Raw genomic sequence first — 21,136 nt, forward strand, 5'->3', positions numbered from 1 at the left:
AACAACCTTTCTTGTAAGTATCCATGTCTCATTGTTAATTTTCTTGTTTCATTTTGCTGAAATATCGCAGAAATTAAGTCAGAGAACTTCATAAATAAGTGAAAAGGTTGCTTCAACCATTAACGAACAGTTGTTTTGAATCATTTACAAGATCATTATGAAACTTCACGTTCGCTTATCTCAAGTACCAAAAAAGAAAACTTTCAAATCGTCTCGGACGTTTTATAGATTCTCATAACTCACATCGACATTCATAGATAAACAGTATTGATTTTTTATAAATTATTTCGCGGGATTTACCCATTAAAAACCTACAAAACGGTTGTGATTTTAAAGTACGTCCGTTCAAGATGAAGCACCGTCAGATTTTCTTTATTTTAAATCGTGCATTCATTCACGAACGAGAATATCACATACAACATAAATTTTCAAACATTCTTCTCATTTCAATATGATTTTTCGGCCTCTGGGTGTCGGATGTAACATCACTGTGGGATGATAATATGGCCGTGTCATTTCGTCACTGATTTGTTAGGTTAGGTTCGATTAGGTTAGGTTAGGTATATCCAAATACAATTCAATGGAGGTCAGTCTTGGTGTCTTTGTATATTACAAGAAAATAATTATTGGTAAAGGGGGATTTCACTGATTTTAGTTTAATTCTTAGTGCCATACGTTGTCAAAGTTAATAACTAGCCGGTGAATCTGTTCTATTGATCCATAGTGTGAAATCTGAATTGATGTTGAAGTATATACTTTTGTTAAAAAAAAATAATTAATCAAAATATGATAAAGACAAATCGAAACGTCAAAATTCATCTTTCTTTTAAAAATTATCAAAAAAAAATTAATTTTAAAACAGAGAGAGCTAAAATCAAGAACATTTAGATGCATTAATATATCAAAAGGTCTAAGAAATTAAAGAAAAAAAAATAATTATACCGTCAGAAGTCTGGGTACTACTTTTTATTGTTTTTATTATTTTATTTTTACCAATATATGATGAATCTAGCCTGGATATTTGGCGAAATTCATTGAAACACTTTAAGATAATCGAATTCTTCAACAAATTCTCCGCATTTTTCATTCTAATTCTTAGTATAAGTGGTAGGGGAGAGTGGGAACTTCGTTATGAAAAAATGCCTGTAAGTCCGGTTCTGCTCAGCTAATTTTTATAAACTTGGTGTTGTTTGAGACAGCTTGAATGTTAGAGGGCGTTGTACAAGTTTAAATAGATCTTTTAAAAGTGAACTGAATTAAATGTAAAATCGAATCGAAATCTGCGAGTTATACATCGGAGTCAGGCTATAGAAAAGACCGAGGACCACTCGGATTAGATGTTTTCTTTCCGAAGAAGGTTTACAAACACATTACGACGAACAAGCAACCGCGAAAACAAGGTAAAGCAACTCTTAACAAGATGAGAACACCTCCTGGTATCCCCCATATAACTAGAGAGCGAGGTAGAACAGGAAAATAAACAAAAGAAAACGCATCAAAAACTATGTTCACAGAATATCTGGTGTTTTTGAATAAGTCACATTATTCGTAGAAAATATATTTTAGAGAACAATATTATTTTCTCTTATTCTTTTAAGAAAAAAAGATTTGCATTGCGACATATCAGCTTAAGCTGAGTGATTTACGATATTTGTATTTGACAATTATATGTATATTTATGTGTGTATTTATGCAAAAAATCGCGCGGCGAATTTATCTTTCAATAAGACACGTACAAAGCTACTTAAGATACGATTCTCATTGTTTATAACTCAGAAATAAATCTTTAAGAAAATATATTCTATTTTATAACAAGTTATAGTTTAAAATAAACTAAAAATAGACGGTTTATTAGAAAACAAACCTATCTAATATTTTATGATTGTATAGGGCCACGATTCTCAAAATTGTCTAGATAGATAATATTTGTTCAAACGTGCAAATTAATATTTACAGGACAGCCTGAATTTAATGAAAACGAACAGTGTAATTTGTTGAAATTCATGAAAGAAAACATTGGTCGAAGGGAATTTTCAATTTTCAAACTTGTTGTCTTGATGAAAATATTCAGGCATACGTGTTGAACTTTTGATTGCCTTAAATGATGATTTTCAAAACAGATTTGAAGGTATAGAATTACCACCATGGATCATAAATCCAAAGGGGAATGTGGTATTACGAGAAGAGCTGTTCGAGACCGAGAAAGTTTAGAAAGAAGATCCCGAGTAGAAGCTCAAAATCCGTGATGGATCCTGTTGGAAAAATTGTCAAGTACATTGCAGCAATTTTCACAAGCCGCGAGAAAGTGTTTACTATAATTTTTGGAATGTTTGAGAGGAATTAGGTCATTTTCTAGCAAAAAATATCCTGCCTTTCCTGAACTGTCTAATAAAAGATGCATTTGGTGCAAGACGGGATCAAAATATTGCATAGATGAAAATTGCACGTCGCTTGATACTATGCAAGTCTCTTTCCATTGCATTATGGCTGCCACTAACAAAAATTCCATTAGTAAAAGTGAATAAGTGTTCAGTGAATCGTTTTCAATAATTATATCTGCTGCTGTTTTACTTTTGGAGCCTGACACGAACAAGTTGTTTGTTAAGTCAAAATTAACAAGATTTTTCACTAGAATTGCAGCTTGTACGGAATAAAAATGACACCAAACCGATAATGCTGCAAGTGTAGATCTTGCATGAAACATAACTTCATGTGCGCATACTTTTGATCAAGAAATATTGCGTCTTGCATTGATTTGCATTGGACGTTGTTTCGCATCATGTCAAGCGGCCTTAACTTTCGGCAAACTAAATTTCAAGTTGCAAGAATCGCGTCAAACTGTTAGAATTTGTATGATTCCTGTAAGTCATTCAAAATGAGAATAAATGTAAACTGCTGAAAGTGGTCCTTACAAAACTCAAGCCAAATATTGATAATTTGCTGTCGATCCATCAAATACATCCCTCTCATTAAAATAACATATATTTTTTTATAAATTATTTATAATATTCGTCATTGAAACTCTGCCACAACGCAAGTTTCCATAGATAGATCTAACCTTCACTTTTTTTCGAGGTTTTTAAATTGGTAGTGATGTAGCCGCAGATTCAGCGGATCCAGCAAGATTTCGAAAGTGGTCTTAGAAACGACAAATATTGGAAACCAATGGTGTGTGGTTAGAGAGAAAAAGAATCGTTGGCTTATAGGAAATTTTCATTATTTTAAGACGTCGATGTTCAATGTTCCAATTGAATAACCGTCTGGCTGAATCATTTGGAAGTATTCGCCACTGAATTGAAGAAACACTTCTTGGTGAAAATATGTTTTTGCCTTTGGTCTAAGTAAGGTATTTAGAGTTGTTAATTTGTGGGAGTTCCAACATGAATTGATTTTGACGTACAGTTGTTTAAACCAAATCTAAATCATATTTAGGTTAACCTGCAAGTTTCTTGAGGCTTTTGGTAAGTCAGCTAAATAAACTAAGTACAAAACGACCAAATAGGATTGAATAGAGATCAGTGATTGTGTTTTACATGGAAATATCTATTGGTGAAGAAGGATTTTACTGATTCGTACTTTATCAAAGGCTACTGCATCTTTGAGCTCTCCATTTTATAATATTACTTTTACCAATATCTGATGGTTCTAATCTGGACATTTGAGGAAATTTATCAAATTACTGCTCAGTCATTCGTAAGATACGGAGCTGAATTTAGATTTCTGCAAGCATTTTGGCAAAAAAAGGTGGGAAGCCATTTCAAAATCCTCGTATGAAATAATTGAAAAATGATGTTAATCAAAATTATTAATCAATTAAAAAACTACTATCTTCCACCTGGCATTTTTCAACCATTCATAAAAGAAAATAATACGAGAAAAACTCAAGCGGAAAGTTGGAAAGGTTATTAAATGTTTTGCGCATTCATATTTTATTTCAGTTTTATCTTTAATTAAATTTTGCAAGCAAGGTATTTGTCTATGCCGTTTCGTAGTAGAGATGGGATACGTTTTGGAAGTTATTTTAGAACTATCAATAAAGTTCGTTGAAATAAACTAATAGATTGTCTAACTAATATATTTTTAATGATTACAAGTTCTAAAATACGACAACTTAAATGAAAATACAATTTAGTATCGCAGAAAATGCGTTTTATGTAACAAAAAGAACAGCGTTCCCGTTCCAGACAAAGTTAATTGTAATAGGAAGGCGGATATATCACAATTACTTTCTCTGAAGCCTCCTAACTCAGATTTACTCAATATTCATGAGGATATACAGTCTTTTAGAACAGGTTTAGTACAGCGTAGATAGAAGGAACTGAAGAAAATTAAATATAAGGAAAATTTCCAAGGAGATTTTGTTGTCGTGTTGGAGCATTTGCAAAATTATCATCAAAAAGTGTTACAACTATTTCAATCAACAGGTGCAATTGGTATTTATGGTATTTTTGAAGTAAATTACAAAGCTAGATGTATATACGAGGTATATCCATAAAGTAAGTTAAGTATTATCATCGTCAAAATATTGAACACCAAGAAAATTTTTTAGTTGTAAGAACTAGGAGCGAGGATGGTCAAATAATCCCAGCAAAAGTCCTTTAGAAGTTCTTTGTCACGTTCGCAGTGTGAGGCATTATCGTGGAAAAAATCCCCACTTTTTGACAGCGTATTTTCTGTATTTCGTGGCGCAATTTCTTAGTTGCCTCACGGTAAACATGTTCATTGATTGTTTGGGCTTGTAGCAAGAAATCAATCAGCAAAATGCCTTTTCTGTCTCAAAAAACGGCGCACATGATTTCTGGACTGATCATTCATAGCATTTTGTCTATAAACCCACTTTTATCACATAGTTTTTATTTGAAAAGTTGTAGGTTAACTAACTAAATGTTTCTACATTTAAATTTTTTCCTTATGTGAGTAACACGATATTCGACAGTATGCAATTCAATTAGAAATGTTTGATTGTGTAAATATTTTCAATAAATAATAACAATTTATGATAATTTTGTTCAGAATGTCTCTTTATGGCGAACGATTTCTCTATAAAAGTTACGGATTGTTAACCATTGGGCATGAGCCGTCCCTGGCCTTCTGATTGTAGTGTAGAATTATTTATTCATCATCCATTAAAACTTCATAATGTTCGGATGTATAATTTAGAAAATATACTTAAATATAAGTTTATTATTTCGCAACTTCAAAGACCCAGAAACACTCAGAAACTAGAGATCGTAGGAAAAAATTGAAAATAATATTCTCTGAGGATGAAAAAAAACTTTTGGAATATTTTAAAATTCCAAAATGAATATCTACGTCGCAGTTTTACCTAAATGATTATTTCTATTGTTCTAAATAGAATAAAGGCTTATTTTTTTTATCGATACAAAATTTTATGCGAGAAAAAATTATGAATCAAAACATTTTTCTGGTATTTTTGTTGTGGGGAAGCAGCGACTGATGCAAATAATTCATATAATTTTCACATGTGATATTTTCCAAATCAAAAATCGCAATAAACAGAAAAAATATTTTTCAAACGATAACATCGCGAGGTTTTGATAAAATTTTGAATATATAACAAGATATCTACTTACTTATTTGGGGGTAAGTTGGTGAGACACTGGAAGTTGTTGCGAACACTTCGTAAACTGGCAAGAATTTGTGCAAATGGTGTGACGATCAAGTCTTCCCCATGACTATAATAAAATAGAAAAAGATTAATTATCATTTTACTGTTCACATTCAAACGAAATACAAAATAATACTTTCATTTGCTACTAAATTTGCCCACTCCATGCGGTTGCTGACAATTCAAAAAACATTTTGGTTTATTGACGGTTTCAAATTTATACGATGTGGAACAGCTAAATGGGATAAATTCGTTAAAAAAATGAATAAGCGCGTGTTGAGTCGCATGGACACGTCGCTTTGTATTTTTAAATACCTTTAGACCCATACCCTGGCCCGCGGGCCATAATGTGGCCCGCAAAGGAATTTTAAGTGGCCCGCGCGAGTATGGTTTAAAAATACGCACCAAATTCAAAAATTATGGATCCAGTAGTGCGCTGAATAAATTACATGCGTGCAAAAGCTCTAACAGACGTCAATCAGAGAATATGGAGAATTACAACTGTAATGTGCTGTGCAATGGCTTTCAAGGGGCAGCACGTTGAAACATTTCTTCAACTTGCGAGAACAGGTGTCGCAATTTTTAAAGCAGAAAGGGGCTTTACCATTCGAAGTTGATTTACTGATTGAGTGATCTTGCATTTCTTGTTGACATTACGACATCACCTCAATATTTTGAATCTCAAATTACAGGGTAATGTTACCATACTATTGACTAATTTTTTTCATTCTTTTTTCGTTTCTTGATCTTAAAAATTCCCCTGGCAGTTGATTTCGATGAGTTTCTATAGTTTTGTGATGTTTGATGATGCTTTCTTGGACTGTTAGATAATCTAACATCTGTAATGTCTTGATGAAGTTAACATACCCTGTAACTATGTTTAATTTGATAAGCGGATTCAAAGCAAAATTGAATCTCTTCCCCACACTTAATCATTTGAAAGAGGAGCTCAATATTGTTTCTGTTAATTACTCCAAATACCAATCTAAAATCAAATGCTCATCACAGTCAAATTTGAGAGGAAATTTCAAGATTTCGAGAGTAAAAAACAAAATGTATTGTAAATGTAAATAGTTACTTATCCTGCCAATATTCAATTAGAACTTGTTGAACTGCAAAATCATGATACGTTGAAAAACCTTTTCGCTAATAAATTGTCTTCGCGAGCATAAAATTCTTCAGAAGATTTTGCAGATTTTTGGAAATTGGTACCAAAAGGAGAATTTCCAGCAATAACTGACCTGGCGTTACAGTTTTTAAGTAGTTTTGGATCAACATATGTATGTGAAAAGTTTTTTTTCAGATCAAACTGAGCCTTAACTGAGCCACATATTTGCTGTTACTGTTAACGTCGGATGTGTCGCCAAACGTAAGAAAATAATTAAAAGACAAACAATAGCAGAAATGACATTGATTGTATAAACAAATTACCCTAGATTTAAGTACAATCAGATTTTAGAATTAGATACAATTTGTTCCTAATAAACAATAATTTTATTTTCTTAATAATTAAGTTTTTATTGCGCTTGTCCTGAGAGTAACTGAAACAGGAAGTGGCCCGTCGTTAACGCCTGAATCCACCGTTTGGCCCGACTATTCAAAAGGTTGAGCAGCCTTGCTCTAGACAAAATCCTAATCTGGTACAGAAGTTTTTTCTAACGTTACTCATCATACTGATCTAATAGCAAACGTGATTCATCATTTTAAGTTCCCTAATTTAAGGGGTTTAGTCTTGTAAACAATATTGTTGACATATCCCCGCAATAAGAAGTCTAATGGCATCAGATCCGGAGATCGTGCTGACCAATCTATCGATCCGCGCCTCCCTATACACCGATTTGGGAAAATTTGGTTCAGGTACTGTCGAAGAAACCATATTATATAGGGATTTGTGAGTTTTCTGGAGCATTCAGTAAAAAAGGGACCTTAAATACGATTTCCAACAATATCTGCTCTAATATTAATTTTTTCAGGATATCGTGTCTATTTTTCTCTTTTCCAGCGAGGATTCTCATTAGACCAAAACATCTAATTGGATCACGTTGTTATTTAACATCGCCATCACAAAAATACTTTTTACTATCGAAATCGTCGTCCATAAGAACCAGAATTGGTATCATTTTATAGGGATGCATTTTATTCTCCATTAGTATTCGAAAAATTGATGAGTGGCTAACGTTGAATAGTGGGGCCGCTTGTCGAACGGATTTATATGGGTGATTTCATTGCATTAACATTCTACCGATGTAAAAAAACGTTGACCCCGCAATTTATTTTCCATCTGCGGAAATAAGAAGAAAACATTGGGCGCCAAACAAGCCATTAATTCGATATTTTGACTGTTTAAAAACGTTTTTGTTTGAACTGATGTGTGAGAACTTGCATTGTAGTTCTGCGATTGGTTTCCCTGATTTTTTCAAATACTTTTGGCAAACAAACGCTGGTGTAACCATTTGCTACGAAGTGCTTCGGGCATGAACAACTTTTGTTGGATTTGAAGACCCGTACAATCGATTTTTGTTAAGTTTCGGGTTCGTAGGCATAGATCCGAGATTCGTCTCCTGACAAGTGGTTTTTTTGAGCGATTTATTGATTTTTGTATTTTTTTAATTCCGTAAAAATGAACGCGGAATGGTTTTAGTTTACTTTCCCAATATCGAGAACTAAATGGGAAATAAGTATTGAGTGCAATTTAGTGTTTTAGTGAAATAAAATAATTTTCTTTTTTTAATGTTGATTTTTCTAATAAACCTGAAAATACTCGATATTTTCGAAACAGATAGCGATAAGAAATTGTGTATGGATTATGTCTACAATTTTCTTTACAAGAATCCAAAAAATAAATAGTATACAGGGGGTTGCATTTAAAATAAGAAAACTGGTATTAACTACTGTCACAGAATAATTTTTTTTGGAAAAAACCGCATCTAAAAATACAAATTGAAGTGTCCAAACGTTTTCCCAACACGACTTTTTTTATTTATTAACGATTTTAATCCATTTTACTGTACCACACCGTATCTACCTTACACACAGTTAATATCAGACCATCTTCATTTTTAGAAGCTTACGATAAGTTTTATTTTATTTTTTTATCAAAAATATGGAAAGTAGTGTTCGAAGTGGTGAAATACAGGTAAAAATTAATCTCATAAATTTTTTCTGTTCTATTTTACTTTCGTTTCCAGTGTAAATTCATAATCTATAGAAGATAGTCGACATTTTTGATAATTTGACTTCGTGATTGATGATGCCCCCATGAAAAAACCACTGCGAAATCACAAAAACATTCAGAGGTATTAAAAAAAAAATCTCGCCCGAAAAATCTATCTATTCTACTTTAAAAACCAAAAATACACGCACACGAAATCATTTGTGTATTCTACAAAAAAAAAATCAAAACGAAAAGATCATGCAGCAGTTTCAAAAAAATCGTGGTTACAAAACACAAAAAGTACATACGATCTTTCCAATATGTTCTCTGTCTCCCTGAACCTGAAAAAGTTATTAGATGCAGTTTTATCGAATCAATTGAAAGTTTAAAATGGAAATGGGCAATAAAGTATCCATTTATACAAACAGAAATCAAATTAAGTATAAATTTTTCTATATCTGTTGATAAAACTGTTACGAACAAGCTCGAGAAATGGGTCCTTAGGCCGGCTCTGTCAAGCTGCAATGAAATTTTAAAATTCGGCCAATTCGCGCGGCGCCTTTAATTTGTTTTTCATAAATGGCCTACGCGCCATTTTCCCATAATTCCTAGGAAAGTCTTTTTCTTCTAGAACTTTGTAGAATTCTATTTGTGGTATATAAATAAGTTTATGTAGCGTAGTTAGTTCAATTTTAAATATATAGTCGTAGTGAAATAACGAATTAGTAAAAGGAATCGCAGAAATTATTCAAGTAAATTATTATAAGTGAAGTGTATTGTATAGTGTGTGAATAAATTGAGAACATAAGTGACAGTGTTTATTAATTTATCCTACTGATAGAAAGAGTTTAAATAAATACGAAAAACGTGGCAATAAAACACAATATAATATAATAAACTAAAACGGAAATTAGTCAACTACATTATTAATACACAGAAACATTTGAAATGAAGTTTCACCCCGCGAAGCAGATTTGTAGATATTTTCAATCGGGTTTTCTCCGCATCCATCTAGATAAATCTCGTTCAATATCCGTAAGTTGATTTTCCATGTTTTATAAAAATATGTTCAACTACATTTAGGAATTTTTCCTTTAAGTATGATAAAGGAAAAGCGATAAGCGAGTTAGAAGAAACGATATAAGATCCCGTCAAATACTTTTGTTGAACCTAACCAAAGATATCTGCAATTTAACAAATATATTTTCAACAAATATTCAATTTTTATTTCATATACGATCCTTTTTCTTGTAAAATATCCTTCACAGATTCAAAAATAGCTAAAAATCTTGATAAACAAGCAATTTTTATATCGACCAATCTTTAGTAGGTTCATATAGCCGAGTGAAAACTCTATATTCCTCATAACGCTAAAGAAAAAACAAGAGATCGATACATATCGCTTTGGAACACCCTGTATATAAATCATTCATATCTTTCTTCCACTGGCCCGCGAATGTTATTAAGTATCGATAAGTTAGCTGACTAATTTCATGTTTAGTTTATTAGATTATACATAATTATAAGCAATTCAATGAATAGTTTTTTTTTAATAAAATGTAAATTTCCTACTGTCATTTCTAAGAATTGCTCAAACATAATGAAAGGAACACTCGTTAAAAGAACAAACGAATAAATCCTGTAATAATATTATTTAAGTATTTGTGGAGATTACATTTTCTTTTTGAAACAGAAAAAACGTCATCACCAGTAAAGCGGTTTGGCCACCGCTATTATTCTCTTTTTCGTTTTGACAAAATCGTTTATAAGTGTTAAAAACCACTCAATATAAACTTTTTATACCCACAAACTTTTTTATTATAATGTTGATTAAGATATTAGTTTATTCTATTTATTATTTCATTGCCTCCTAGCGGATAATTTCCGAACTATTAATTGGAAATGGCGGCGAACATAAACACATAACTATTTCTAAAAATAACAAAAAATGTTTTATTATTTCATTATTCACTTCTTGATAGTCAAGGTGATTATCTATTTCGTTAAAAAGGATCAGGTTTTTCCGTAGTCAAAACAAATTATATTATTGTTAAAATCATGGGGTAGGCAACTTTTTATACACCTCGCTAAATTCTCAAATAAAATCTCCCAATTGATTTTGAGTTTGAGAGGTAACTGTACATTATACAGAAATAAAATACTTATAATTTTATTCACATAAAAAGTAGTAGATGTATTGACTAATTTCTAATTCCTAATAAATAATCATTTATGGTATATGCTTAATTCTACTATGTTAACGAGTAGAGACATCTATTGTTAAATACACAAAATACATTTCGTAGTAAAAATAACTACGTAAAAATAACTACGTAAAAATAACATGTTGATGACTTGTTAATAATGAAGCTCAATAGATGGCAGTCGGTTATTTGTTTGAATCTAAAACCGTTTTGTCAGATTTATTTGGATACTGTTTATTGTAGGAGTTGGTAACGATAAGATTAAAAAAATTTCTTTTATTATTAACACATACTTATTCAATATTTCAAAGTATTTGTTAATATATGAATTCAAATTGTAGCTAATTTAATATTGTTATACGAGGTGTAATCAATAATATCATAAATATTTATATAGTACTGCTTTCAGGTAGTTTCAATGTCTGTTATGGAACATAGGTTAATATTTTTCAAAAATGTGCTAAAGGAGTTTACGAAATGTTAAAAATCGTCCATAATTATAATAAATTAACATTTACAAGAGTTATTAGGACATTATGAGTAAAATAAGGATGAGTTAGGATTGATTCGTCCTTCAATTTTGAAAACAAAGATTCGTGGGTGATTTTAGACTTTTTTGGGTTTTGGCTCTAGAAAATCGAAAAATCATCCGATTTACGAAAAAAATTATGCGAATAAAAAATTATATATTAACTTATATTGGTTTCAGGGCTTTAAATGTCCATGAAAATGCACTAATTCACGTATAATTGTTGATGACTTTTTTCAAAATAATCAAATGAAGTTTTTGTTTGTTGATAAAAAAGTTATTAACAATTATATGCGAAGAAGTGCGTTTATGATCAGATTCAAAGTCATAAAACTATATGAAATCTCCATATTTCTCACATTTTTTTCATAAATCTGTCGTAAAAACGAAAATTAAAAAAATATTATCGAAATCGGATGATTTTTCGATTTTCTAAAGCCAAAAAAACCAAGGGGATGGCGAAAGTATAAAATTATCGGTTAGTGATTCAATTTGTATTTGAATTTGAATGAAAACAGGTCAGGATTTCATTGGCAAAATTGTTATGGGAGATGAAAATACGTTTTCAATGAAAAACAATCAATAGTTCTTGTTTTACATATAGAAAAATGAAGATGAATTGCTTTTTATTTAAAATTTTGTACAATAAAAATATTACTATCGGTCTACATACGCCTAACTCGCCAGATTTAGCACCTTGTAACTCGTGACTCCAAAAAATGTCCTAAAAAGGGACCGTTTTGACATTGAGATTAAATTACATCTCTTATATTAAGTAATTTGACGTTGTAACTGTTTTGGATGATGAATAACTGACTGATTAACTATTTATTTATTAGTTTCTCAATTGGTACCAACCGAAAAATTCACTAATAAGTATTTTTGACTGACAGTTTGTTATGACTTACCTTTCGCTAGCGATCGAAGAATTTCTAGACATGGATTTCGGCGACATTTCGAAGTCGCTATCAGATCTATACAGGAAACTCTCCCTTCTTTGAGGAAGATTTTGAAGAACCAGTCCAGCTGATGGGGATGCGGCTCCATCCAATGGACTTCTACCGGGACTGGCGCCATTTTCAACATCAAAACTGAAACAAAATAAAATAAAATTAGTTTAAAACTAACAGCTGGTGTATTATTAAAGTTTCGTAGATATTATACCAATGATCTTGTTTCATTTTACTGGTATGTCGATGCCATGTCTTTTACCACAAAATAAGCTTCAGTTTCAGCAATCGCTTTATCATTTGAGTTGAATTTCTTACCGGCGAGCATTTGTTAGAGATCAGCGAATAGTCAGTAGTCACTGGGAATCAGATCTGGATTATACGGTGAATGAGGAAGCAATTCAAAGTGTAATTCGTTCAATTTAACCATCGTTGCCATCGACTTTTGAATCGGTGAATATTCGATATATGAGGACGTTTTTCCTTGATTTTTGCATTCAATCGATCCAACAACTCTATGTAATGATTTGGATTTAGTCCATGAGGAAAATTTCATGCGCATCCCATAATGCAGAAGCCATAACCTTCCCAGTTGACTGTTGGGTCTTTGGACGCTTCGGACGTGGTTCCCCGGTTGCAGTCCACTCAGATGATGATCGTTTCGATTTCGGAGTGAAGTGATCGATCCCCAATAAACGCGGCACCCACTTTGAGAATGTTCGCGCAATATTGTAAGAAAAAAAAAACACGGAAAGTATGCTAGTCGATTTACATCCAATTTAATTGCCCAATGTTTCATCAAAGTATAATCCGATTTTGAAAATATCACAGATTCTAGTTGTTTTTATGAGAAATTTCCACTTTAGTCCATCGAACGGTTACAAAGTCTCGTTAATTCTTTGTCGGACGTAATTTGTTACTCGATCAAAGGAAAATTTCTTTTCATTTGGACTTGACATTAATTCGTGATAAATTCAACTGTATATTTCTATAGCTCTCTTTTTATGAATCGGATAGGCTGGTTTTTCGTCGGTTTTACCTTTTTAAAAAAGATTTTATTAAAAAAAAGTTTTCCTTCGTTCCCATTATTTTTCCTCTATTATTAAATTTTCAGGTTTCACTTGAAATATCCTCTTTTATAAAAGTGAATACAGAATCTTGTTTATTTTTCAAAATGCGACCTAAATTTCATCACATAATTTTGTTCAAATCAATATTCCTTCAACTGCTAATTATTACTTTCAATTATCTAAGTATTAAGATCCGGCAACACATATTACATCTCGAAGTAGATGTTTATGCTATCACTAAAGGTTATCTTTGGTACACAGCATATTCACATTTCCTCTTACAACCAAGTGGCTTTGAAAGCTCTGAAAGCTACTAAGTACACGTCCAGGGTAGTGTTAACAAACAAATTGACCTGAGGTAGCTACCAGACAGTGAGGAAGCAGACAGCTAGACAACTGATGGCTGGATGGAGTCTTACTGGAGACACACTCCAGGTCTAAGTCATTCCATAAGGTTCATAACCATACCAGCTACCATTAAACTGGTCTTAAGTCTTCCGGCAGGTCACTATTCGCCTAATTACCACCAAAAGACGGTGCCATAGCAGAGGACGATAAGTGCATATTCTGCGGGCTAGCCATAGATACATCAGAATGTCCTATTCAAAAAATAGCTTATTTTGGGGGAAATTTGGGAGTGGCCGAAAAGCCAAAACCACTTTCCAAACAAACCGCATACTTAGATGGTAAGGGTGCTACTTCTTTTCAAAGATTTCCTCACAATCGTCTATAATTTTTTCGAAAAAACGTTCAATGTTTATGTGTTTGAGCGATTTAAAAGTTTCCTAGAAACCATGAAGCAAAGAATTGTGGTTGTAGAATAAATATCGTGTATAACACTCAATTCTGCAAACTTGCGTTAAATCTTCTATTTTCAATATTTGTTATGCAATATACTATAATGAGTTCAATTAATAATCTGTAGGTGTGTGTGTGTCTATATCTTTGTTTGTCTGTCTGTTTATTTGTTTGTTTGTTTATTTGTTTGTTTGTTTGTGTGTTGATTTGTCTGTTTGTTTACATGGAATTGTCTAATCAGAATTTCATTAGATCAACCAATTTATTTGAAATTTCGCAAACTTTCTCGCATTTGATGACAATAAAAAATTGTTGAAATATTCAATACTATCGTTCGGATTGATTAACATCATTTTTATAAGGAACATTATGCATTTTTGGTCATTCTATAATAGTAATTTTGAAAAAATTAACCAGATTCTACAATTTTTTTGCCGAATTAATAAAATTAGGATCAAAATAGTAAATTTATTTGTCTGTCATCAAACACCACGGCTAGAAACCTGCAAAAAAATATATGATATCAAAAATATTGTATTTGATGAGACTTTAGTTAGTTTTTATTGATATAATACACAGCCCAAATGATATCTCGCAAAAGACTGAGATGTTAAGGTAAAGCCGTAAATTTAGAAACAAATTAATTTCTTTGTACCCCTTTAATTTGAAAATATCCAATTTGGAATATTGTATAAGAAAGTTAAGGTACATAAAAGGCGAACGATCCATTCTGGAGGGTTAATTAGGGGTCACCTAACCTTAAAATTTCACAGATATTTTTATCAACAATTCTTCAATGAAATTTTTCACAAAACATCATCAGGAATGATCCAACTCTATTTAATTAGTTAAATAACTGCTTAATAACAGTTTTATTATATATTTTTTAATTATTTCTGTTATAAGGAGTGGTTGTTAAGGGCCGGAACTTAATAAATCATAAATTAAATTAAAAATTGTCGATTTGATGTTCATTTAACTAATATAAAGATGAATCATTTAATCACAAACTTTTCAAGTCAATTTCAAAAAAGCAACCCTCGGTACTGCGTAGATTTTGAAATAGGGATTATGAAGAAGCCAAAATTCAAATCCTGTATAGGATAAAATATTCCCGTTTTTACCGTCATTGACTGGAATATTAGATTCTGTTAGATCTTATGACTTAGGTGTATCGTATGTAATGTTGTCACTATTGTAATAAATTTTAATAATGTTTATAAATTGCTCATTATTTATACTAAATAACATCGGTTATACTTTACAATCAACGCATATACCTAACGTGGTAATGAGGATGCCTCGGCAAATCAGAATATCTCCTAGGGAAGGTGATACTTCCTGAAAGTCTCATGGGATTTCTGATTCTCTGAATGTTGTTAACCATTTTTCTCAAAATAGTCCGAGGATTTTACGTTCAAACAATTAACGCGTCACTTTTTAAAACAATTACACCTCGCAGTTAAGTCAAACTGACTAGACCGTACGCGAACATGACCACGATCTAGATAAGATAAAAATAATCGACATTCGCTAGGTATATAAAAGATAAACCTCAAATTACGTTAAACACATTTCACATTATCAACCAATTACTGTAATAATTAATTTGATTTTGACTAGATTAAAAATGTTCGTCCATTTCAGTGTTTCAATCTTCGCTCAACTGTAGCTGGAGATCAGAGACTTTAGTAAGTCGTAATCATCGAACTAAACGTGGTACATAATGTAAAAATCAGCTTAAATGAAACTTATTGGCAGTACTTTGTATATAAGTGATGTAAATAGATGGAAATGATGTGAGTAATTGAGTTAATAAGTCGTCACAATGTATTAGCACTGATTTACATTCTTGAAAGATTGTGTAATATTTGGTTTCTCGTCCAATATGACAACTAGATGCGTTGAAAATTTGTACAACCCGTTTTATCGATATTTATGTTGCTAAATGTCCATATTTGAGTTTAATGAATTCAATCGAAACCAAAAACCAATTCTTCTGATGAATGAACAAGAATAAAATCAGTGTTAAGACAGGGTCCTTCACGACGAGCTGAATCGATATGTATATGGAAAAGTATTGCGACTAGGGTTCTGAAAATTTTCTGAAACTTCGGGTTATACCGGAAGTGGACCCAAACTTCGTTATTTTAAACGGAATGTTATGATTTTTATTGAATTTTTGGAATCTACGCGGAATTTCAATATAACTTTATATAAGGCATAGTATGCATAAAGTCCACCATTTTTTAATTATTTCACATTTTCGAAATTTTTGGACACATGCAGACCTTCACTAAAAAAATTATATTTCTAATTTTAAGTAAGTCAGGTCTAATTTTTTTTTTGATTTAGACAAATAACACTTACAGCTTTCAAAATCTGTGAAAACCTTGACAAAAATTTATATAGGGTGTGCAGAAAATGGCGCCGAATTTCGCTATCTAAATACTTCGAAAGCTCAAGTTTTTCTTTACCATTGGATTGATTCTACGCTTTAAATTAAGGGGACTTCGTTAGTAAATTCATATATCTCAAATTAACGTAGAAACTTGAAAAAACTGAAGTTTTTAGAAAGCGAAATTCAGCGCCATTTTCTGCACACCCTATATAAATTTTTGTCAAGGTTTTCACAGATTTTGAAAGCTGTAAGTGTTATTTGTCCAAATCCCAAAAATATTAGACCTGATTCACTTAAAATTAGAAATATAATTTTTTTAGTGAAGGGTTGCGTGTGTCCAAAAATTTCGAAAATGTGAAATAATTAAAAAATGGTGGATTTTAGGCATACTATGCCTTATATAAAGTTATATTGAAATTCCGCGTAGATTCCAAAAATTTAATAAAAACCATTGCATTTCGTTTAAAATTGGGTTACAGAAAACTGAAATTATTTTAGTTGAAACGAGCATTTCGGAAAACCCATTCAAGCAAATTTTCAGAACACTAGCCGCAGTACTTTCCCGTATACATATCGATTTAACTCGTCGTGAATGACCCTGTACATTCCAATCATTAACGAGGACCGTTTTTTTTTCAACCTCCGATAGGCTATAAATAAAAAAAACTTCATATAAAACAATAATTTTATTACCGAAAGATTGGTACTTTTCGACATTATCACCAAAGAGATTGAGACTTTTGTCATATCTGTGGTCATCCTTTCCAATACCCTCTTCAAAGAAAGTTTCCGCCAATGAACAGACCTTGAAACTTCTGGAAATTCCGTAGACAACGCACCTGTAATGGTGAATCTGCGGTTTTCTTTAACCATTCTGTCAACTCGTTGAACCAGGTCATCTGAAACGACAGATTTGCGTCTTTGACCCCATCAATACGGCCATCTTCAAACACACCATCACTCATGAAGTTTTCACCATACACACGACTCATTCTCCGATGGATTTCTACAGCATTATAGCCTTCAGCACAAGCATAAAACACAAATGGATCGTGGACGCAAAAACCGCGGTGTTCATATGGAAAATGTTTACTACATGACTCTAGACTCAAAGACAAATAATTTCTTTATTTACAAAAAAATCACTTAGCCATAATGAAAAGAATATCAATACCAATTGTGGAATCAATTCTCTATTACAAACCTTCCAGTGGTTCTCCTCCTATCGGCGCTCAAAGGAAATCTCCTAAAACTCCTCCTCTGCGAATTTCTAGCGGAGCTTCTTCTTCTCTTCGCCATAGTCTCCGAATATCTCCTCGAACTATCCGATGCCGAAGCGAAAGAACTTCTCGAATCGCCGCTTGAGTCCATCTCGTGCTCGTGCTCGGGTATCGCATCCGAATCACGTCGAGACATATCCGAAGACCATAAACTCGTTATACTTGTTCGAGAGTCCACGGATCTTTGACCGATGATCCGTGATGACGTCGAAAACGATGAAATGCTGGTAACTGAGGGTCGGCTTTCGTTACCGACGTCTATGGAGGAGTCGCGGGAGAATGGCAAATACCTGGTTAATGGTACATTCGATAAGGAAAAATGTACAGATAATCGAATGGCAAATATCATGGAAATGTCATCATGTTAATCATATAAATATTGGTGATGATTTTTGCTTTTAGGAATCTATCTTTACATCCAATCAGGGTCGAAAATGAGCAAGCTTATGGATTGAATTATTTGATACTATTTCGTTTTGCTATTTATTTGCGATTTATTGAAGAATGTACTCCTTTAATTGGAGCATTGTTCTTGGTTTATTCACGTGAACTAGACCTCTAAGAAAACTCCCTAAACTTAAACCAGTAGAAGATAAGTCTGAGCTGCGGGAAGTCGTATGAAATATCTTCTCCATGCCAAATCAATTTATTTAACATCTATATGACATGGTTCGTTATGTTCCTGTTCTACTATAGTGACCCTCAAATTGATTTATGCCTCTTCCTTTACAATACTATCATAAACCAATAATATAAAGACAAACTTAAACTGATTAGACCAAAAGTCAAGACAATTCTCTTTAGTATAGAATCTAGTTGCAATTTTTACAAACTTTAGTTTCAAATTTCGAAATTATGATGCTCCAAGAGCTTTTAACGATAGGGTATACATCAGGATCACTTGAGGACCATTTGAAAACATGATTATTCCCTGTGTGGCAGGCTAGGCATCTTTACTCACGAAGCCTTCTTCTGGTATTAATGAAAGGCAGAATTGACAGTACCTTCGATGAAAATGATGCGTGAGGATATACAAATTCCAAAAATACCCAGATACTAAACTAACATATTCATCACTGCAGATAACTGAATTTTGTTGATGTTTAATCCAGTTTTCTGTTTTATTTCACTACGGAATCTGGTTTTTCATTTGTTTCAAACAAAAACTAACGTAAATTCCATTCTTCCAATCCGAAAAAGAAGAAGTATTGTCCTACTATTGTTCAGTGATGGTTTGTGGTAAAAAAATTTACGTGGTCTGCTACTTAACGTTTTTAGGTAGTTGAGGTATGTTTCGGGACTTACTAAGACGAAAAATTTTGTAATTTCAAGAAATATGTCACGATTCGTTTCCGTTTTATCCTCGGATAGTTAATTTAAATTAATTTAAAAGCTTTTTACACGGCATCTACCCGCCGTATTACACGTTGCGTTGGACTAAATGTAGCGAACTTCTTCAGTTAAACACGCCACTGTTTCAGATCTTCGGGATTGTACCTTGGGTCATCGGAGGTTATGGAAAGAACAATCGGAACACTATTATTATTTTTTTAATTATTCTCCAACTATCTAATTGACTTTAGCTAGTTATTTTCTGTCTATTATACACTCAAAATTAATTTTAGCAAGAAAATTAGGGAAAGAAATGTGGAAATGAAAAGAAATCAACGAAAATGTGTAGAAACTTTTCCGTAAAGAAGAGTTGAACGCTAGATTTAGGTCATTCAAGATCTATTTCCATTAATTTACCATTGGATCAAGTTTATCAACAGAAAATTTCGAGACGAAAGAAACGCCTTTATTACAAACACGTCGAGTATTATTAATAAATATTCCAGTAAACCGATTTTTTTTTAAATTTTGTAAGCACTTTAAAGGCGATTCTATTCACATTTATTGAAAAATAAAACTTGTAATCTAACAAACTAAACTTGAAATTAATCAGCTACATTATCGATGCATACATAAAACAATAGATATGATAATATCCTTCAAATAGTAAACAAATGTCCTTATAGTTCATAAAATAGTTATTTCTGACTGTTGCCAATAGTTTATTGGACACAAGAAATTGTGTCTAGCAACATGTAGTTAACAGAGTTGAGTGGCCAAATCAAAATCAGTTGTGCGCTGTAGTTAAACGCACTAATTTTTGGTTAGCAATTATTTCGGAAAACACCGCTTGCTATTAAACTTGCTTTTAACTCGATCCTCCTCGGAGGTGAAAATTAATAAATGCAAACTAACCTCAGAGATATATAAATGAATCGATTAAAAAAAAAAATGAATATTTCGAGTTAAATCAATACTTTTTCAGTTATTCACGAATTTTTTTTACCGAAAATGCAAGTTTTTGAACCTTTTTTAATAATTGAAGTATACGAGGAAGGGGCCAAAAGTACCTGGACCAACAATGGAAAAACGTTGTGTGACTTCCGAGCCGTTTTTTCAAGTCTGGAAACTTAAAATAATCCGAGGGGATTAAATTTGGCGAATAGGATGCATGAGGTAGCAATTTAAACTTTAATTTTGGCTATAGCTGTTATATTAACAGAATTATGACTCTTCAAAGAAAAATTTCAAATCTTCGAAGTGGGCTATAGTGAGAACCACCTTTGGTATAAAATGTGATAACTATAATCAAAGTAAAGTGATAATATTTAGAGAAAAAAATTGAAACTTCCTAAATTGAATTCTACAATGTGTTCAAGAAGTTTTATTGCTTTTGAAATCATAGATTTAAACTTAAATATGATTTTTCAAAAAGTTCCTTTTTTCGAGAAAATATCAATTTTTTTTTATTTTCGTACGATGAATATTAACCCAGATATAGTTATAATTTCTAACAAGTTTAGGACGCCTTTCCACAGCTATGCCACGAATAAAGGGCATAAAAAGTTCAAAAACAGGCCTTGAAATTCACTTAAACTCATAAGTAAATAAATTTATGTTTCCAAAATTAAAAGAATGAACACGTGGTGCTATGTTTTAGATTCTAGCCAGTTTTTCTTTAAGAATAAGTAAATTTGCGATTTGAGCAAATGTGAATTACCAAAATTATTATTATAAACGTTCAAGATTATACTACCAACAAAAATTATAAGAATACGTTTAGTTATTA

General features: G+C 32.0%; 1 protein-coding gene across 43 annotated transcripts in view; it reads right to left on the minus strand.

Moving 5' to 3' along the window:
• The window catches only part of LOC130903946 (cAMP-specific 3',5'-cyclic phosphodiesterase), a 248,370-nt gene that overhangs the window by 47,331 nt on the left and 179,903 nt on the right, over window positions 1-21,136 (minus strand). For 20 of the 43 annotated variants that reach the window (XM_057816384.1, XM_057816392.1, XM_057816393.1 and 17 more), the window contains 3 exons: window positions 12,425-12,607; window positions 9,092-9,124; window positions 5,595-5,696 (listed from right to left, as the gene is read on the minus strand). In XM_057816384.1, the coding sequence (XP_057672367.1) occupies window positions 5,595-5,696; window positions 9,092-9,124; window positions 12,425-12,607 (318 nt within the window). Of the gene's footprint in view, window positions 1-5,594; window positions 5,697-9,091; window positions 9,125-12,424; window positions 12,608-17,939; window positions 18,306-21,136 lie in introns of all 43 variants that reach the window. The other 23 variants (XM_057816398.1, XM_057816400.1, XM_057816399.1 and 20 more) reach the window with 3 other exon arrangements.

This window comes from Diorhabda carinulata, chromosome 2 (assembly GCF_026250575.1).
Source record: "Diorhabda carinulata isolate Delta chromosome 2, icDioCari1.1, whole genome shotgun sequence".
In the NCBI taxonomy this organism is placed as follows: Eukaryota; Metazoa; Arthropoda; class Insecta; order Coleoptera; family Chrysomelidae; genus Diorhabda; species Diorhabda carinulata.